Source organism: Echinops telfairi, unplaced genomic scaffold (genome assembly GCF_000313985.2).
Source record: "Echinops telfairi isolate 266 unplaced genomic scaffold, ASM31398v2 ScPeMD7_7469;HRSCAF=8507_0, whole genome shotgun sequence".
NCBI classification, from domain to species: Eukaryota; Metazoa; Chordata; class Mammalia; order Afrosoricida; family Tenrecidae; genus Echinops; species Echinops telfairi.
In genome coordinates, this window is record NW_022111372.1 from 44891635 (window position 1) to 44896977 (window position 5343).

Consider the following 5343-nt stretch of genomic DNA (forward strand, 5'->3'; position numbering starts at 1 on the left):
CCTGAAGATTTCACAGGCCGGGGAGCTTCTTCCATGTGGGCTTGTTGCTTCCCTGCAAGACGGCTGTTTGTTTAACTTTGGGCCTTTAAGATCCCAGACCTTTTGGCTATCAATATATTTTTTTTAAAAAGAATGGATTCGGATACACTTGCTGAAGATCCACGGGCAGACATGGGAATGTAGTGGGTGGCACAAATGAACTATGATTTGGAGCGTTGGTGACAACATCCAATCTCCCTCACGGGTTCTGCCTAGGCTGTGCAATCCTCACAAGGATCCATTTTTAGGGTCCAAGCTTTGACTCCCCAAATCTCATATTAAAACAGCCAATGGAATTGAGATGGCAGACAACATAAAAGTCACTCTCTGGTATTTCTATTTTATCAGAGATAAAATGATACTAAGGAAGAAAGATTAGAGAAAATCTGGATGAGCCACAGTGTGGAGGAGAAATAAGGCATGCATAACGGGGAGGGAAGATCACATAGGGACACAGAATTAGATCACTGAATGGGCTGAGAGGTAGGGAAAAGGAAAGAAGGAACGAGACCAGGGAGATAGATTGTCATTCCTAGGGTTTCACATTTGTAGCTTTTCTGAGGTTCAACCTTGATGGCATAAGGTTCCTCAGGGCCGCTGTGACATCTTTGTTCCGGAGGCTGTAAATGAGTGGGTTTAGCACAGGAGTGATGATGGTGTAAAAGGCAGACAGCAGTATGTCCTGCTCAGCTGTGTGGTAGGAACTGGGAAGCATGTAGGTGTAGATGGAAGCACCAAAAAAGAGCAGCACCACCACCATATGAGAGGAGCAGGTGGCCAAGGCTTTCCTGCGGCCCTCGGCTGAATTCATCCTATGGATGAGGTGCAGGATGAGGGCATACGAGGCAGAGATGATGGAGACAGGGATGAGGAGCATAAGGACACAGCACAAGTACATGAGTGTCTTGTATAGGGAAATATCAGAACAAGAGAGTTTCAGCAGGGCAGGGGCTTCACAGAAGAAGTTCATGATTTTCCTGGAGTGACAAAAGGGGAAACTCATGGTAATTGGGGTCAGCAATAAGCCATCCACCGTTCCCAGGAACCAGCATCCTGCTACAAGCAATTGGCAGACTCTCTTGTTCATGAGCAGCGGGTAATGGAGAGGTCGACAAATGGCAGCATATCGGTCATAGGCCATGGCAGCTAGGAGAAAAAACTCTGTTCCAGCCAGAGTCAGGTAGAAGAACATCTGGATTCCACAACCTAGGTGGGAGATAGTATTATCTCCTGTGACCTGGTCCACAAGCATCTTGGGGAGAGTCACACATATGTACATGAGATCCATGAAAGAGAGCTGGCTGATGAAAAAGTACATAGGGGTGTGAAGTCGAGGTTCTGTATGGATCAGGATTATGAGAATAGCATTCCCAGTCAGGGCCATCAAGAAAAAGATGAAGGACAGGCTGTAGAGGAGGACTGAAAATTTGGTTGACCCAAAAATTCCCACCAGGATGAAACCAGCGCTTGAAGTTTGATTCTCTGAGTACATGGTCCAGCTTACAGTTGTCACCTGGGAAGGAAAATGAGTCATTGCTTTTTAATAGTTCACATGTAACATATCCCCTAACATCTTCCCAGTATAAAATGTGCTTTTTGCTGTTTTTCTGAAATTGGATGTGAAATTATAGAGGCCCATAACAGGTTCAGAGGGGCCACACCACATCATGGTTAAAAGTAGACTCAGGAATCAGATAGACCTGGGAGGCTGAGGTCCTGATAGCCCACCCAAGAAAACAAGTATTTAAACTTTTATTTATAGTCATATTCATTTCTCCTAAAATTGTGAATGTTATAAGACTCAGTTTGTGGATTGGTTAGAAAGACTAAGTAAATGAACTAAATCTCTAACACGCCATGTCTTACATTCAGCAATTCACTGAAGCTCCCACTCGCTCCACTTTTGCATGCATTAGCTAATCTTGGGCACTCAGTAGGAGAAGCAGTAGCTGGTGCAATGTTCTATCACTATCCTTAATATTACTAACATTATAATTGAAATGCTTTGAAATTTTGAAAGTCCATTGAAATCTCCTCAAACACCTTTTAGGCATCACATCTACAAACACCCATACCCTCACTAACACACTTCAATTTTATTCAACTCTTCCTTTCTTGACTGAATTCAGAAACTGCATCAGAAGCACAAGAGCACAGTTTCTCGGGAGGATCTGTGCACATGTGCATGAGACAGAGTAAGAGAGCAATATGTTTGCTGGTCCCTTTCATAACGATATTTTTTTCACAAAATAAGTGGAGATTAATTAGATAAATAAAAATATAAACTTCTTTATAAAAATCACAGAGTAGAAGCTGCAGATACTCTGGATAATATCTAAGTTAAAAAATAATTAAATCATTATTTCTTTTTCCTCTTGAAGATACCATGTATCTCCCAAAACAGCCACTATTATTAGCTTGGACATCTTGTATACCCTGTTGAATAAGTGAATGAAATTCAAGGGGCTAGATGTAGCAGCTGGGATGAAACTGCCAGAATATTTTAACTTTCAATTTCCCAAATTGCATGAATCACTTACCTGACTAACACATCTTAAATGGCAACAATTAAATTTTCAATGATGGAAAGTTCAGGAGAACCACAGTCAACTCCACCCTACCTGAGAATTTCTGTACCCTAGAACACAAAATTGTGCAGCACAAAATGCACATACACTAAAATGCACAGAAATATCAATAGAGTATATTGCCACTAAATTATTATAAAAAAGATAAAAGCTGGCACTGTGAAATATGAAGTTGGAATTGCATAATAAATTTAACAATAATTAAATCATTTGCTTCCTATTTTGTACATCACTAAACACCTGAAGAGATATACTAACCATCCACTTTCCAGTGGGGGAGGGAAAGGAAGATATAGAAAGCTCATACCTTTTCTGCTTCGACAAAGAGTACATTTGAACCAACTGATCAAATGAAGCGATCAAGTGCTTCCTCCTCCCACGACGAGACTGCCCGGGTTTAAATTCAGGGGAAACGTAGAGAGATTACATCAGCATTTTCTTTACATTAGGGAACTGAAATTATGTACTGTTGTGGAGTCATTTTGGGTTATTGAACAAGCATAAACATAACAGAAATTAGGAGGAATTTTTCATTTCATTATTGATTTTCCCCACACTATGTATGGAATCTTCCCTGGACCATCTATTTTATTTAAAGAACTCATTATTTTGGTTTTCAGTCTGTTTTTTTTTTTATTAGCTTTTTTCAAGTCATACATTAGCTCAAGGTAAATATTTGCATTTAGCTTGCACATATGCAAAAAGCATAATCTCCCTTTTATGAAGAATTTGTCATTTTCAAAATTATATTTTTCCAATTTGAAAATCATGTCTTCACATTTGATACTTGACAAGTATACTCTCACTTATCATTTAAAAAATCTCAGAAAGAATCATCCAGAACATCAGTACTACAATGAAAACTTGAGCCCAAAGATAATGTACAATTCTGTGCTCTTCCCCTCACACAATCTGGATCTGAGTGTTGTTATTTGTGTGTGTCATCTACTAAGGGCTCTAGAAAATGTATAATATTATCAACTATATTATTTTGGATGGAGGGAAAATGTTTACAGTTTACTACCCTTTCCATATCAAATGGAAGATGTAAAATGGCACTGTGGATTTATATAGAGAATTTATTTATTATACAATTGTGTCCAAAAGTTTTCATTCCCGTGGCTAAAAAGCTCAAAAAAGTTTTCATCTAAAATGGACTCAAAAATATGAGTTTTCTCACTCTGTACACTTTCCCATTAGAACACAGCCTAGTGTAGTTGCACTGTGGATGGATGAGATAATGAGGTAGAAAATAGACTATTGTAATGAAAAATATTTGACTTAAAGTTCCATGAATTAGGGTTCAAATACTACTTTTGCTTCTGTATAATTTTGGTCAAGATATTCAAATCTAAGTCTCAGCTTATAAAAATTAATAAAAGAAACAGCGTTATATACTTTTATGGTTCTCTAGAGAAATAAAAGATATCTGCCATCATTCTCCCCACCTTTAAAGACTCAGAAAATCCCTTTGCATTATCCCTTCGATCACTAATTTATGCTTCTATTACTTTTCACAAGTGATTCTGATTCCAGGACACAGAATTGACACCTCCGTCCTTAATGGAAACATCCGTCCTATAATGGAAACATCCCCTCCCCGACATCTTGCTTCCTGAAACTTCAACCAGAACACCTTCCTATTAGTTTCGCTCTTTCTGTATCCTTCCTAAAAACTCACCCCCTTCATTTTTGTCTAGACTCTACTATTCTATTAAGTAATTAGCTTAAATTACAACTTCTGATTGAAGTTTTTCTCAACTTGTCAATTAGTGTGAGATCTCACACCTTTGAAATAGCACAGCCCTTCATTTACACTACTCTCAGGGATCTTATGTTTTATATTCCCGTAGATATGTATATTTATTTATAATTTTAAAGCTTTAAAAATTAAAAGTAATTATACAGTTCATTTTAAAACATTTTCAAAAGAATAGCTTCTGAATTGTTTGCAGATATTAAATATATAGACAAAATATGTTTTAAATCATAAGAATAGAACTTTCAGCAAGATGGTGGATTAAGCAGACATGCTGCACAAACCTTCTACAACAAAACACAACAAACCAAGTGAAACTGATATGGATGATAATCCTGCAGCCCTGAGGTTTAGAGGAAGGGATAGAACAATGGATTAAGGGGGTTATCTATCTTGGATTTTGTGCATTGAAAGATTTTAATAGGATCAATGTCCATATGCAGGTCTAGCAAGATTAATGAGGTGAAACCAAGGCCATAATACTGGGAGGAGGAGATTTTAAAGAACTAGAGGGTGTTTATGTGTTTCAACAGTGCTCTACTGCACCCTGGATTTATTATCTATTCCATGTGGCCCTTCTGTGAGGGACTGTCCACTTATCATACAGTTAAGCTTGGGCTCTCCACTTTGCCTATACTCCTCCGCATCAGTTTGATTATATGAATCCCTGAGGGTACAGGCAGATGGGGGGAGGGGAGAATGATAGCAACGATGACTTTATGAACCCACTCAAGGGGAATGAACATTTTATGTGAATGGACATTGTATTAGTCTAGGTACTTTGGAGAAACAAATCCACAGCAACTCATATATAAGAGAGAGTTTTATGTAAAGAAAATGTGCCTCACGAAAACATCCCAATCCAGTGCTGCCCAAGCCCACAAGTCCAACATTAACCCATTAACCCAACACCAGTCCACAAAGTCCTCCACCTCACAAAACAGAGGCAATGATGCC

The 5343-nt window shown here is 38.5% G+C and overlaps 1 protein-coding gene across 1 annotated transcript; it reads right to left on the bottom strand.

Annotated features, from left to right (window-relative positions):
- Positions 1-571: 571 nt before the first annotated feature.
- Positions 572-1531, bottom strand: LOC101661763 (olfactory receptor 2T3). Its single transcript, XM_004697210.1, has one exon. It carries the CDS (start codon positions 1529-1531, stop codon positions 572-574), a length of 960 nt encoding a protein of 319 aa, XP_004697267.1.
- Between the last annotated feature and the right edge of the window lie 3812 nt (positions 1532-5343).

What these genes read in the sequence shown, in the direction of transcription:
- LOC101661763 (XM_004697210.1), bottom strand. Translation starts at nt 1,531, where the DNA reads ATGTACTCAGAGAATCAAACTTCAAGCGCTGGTTTCATCCTGGTGGGA.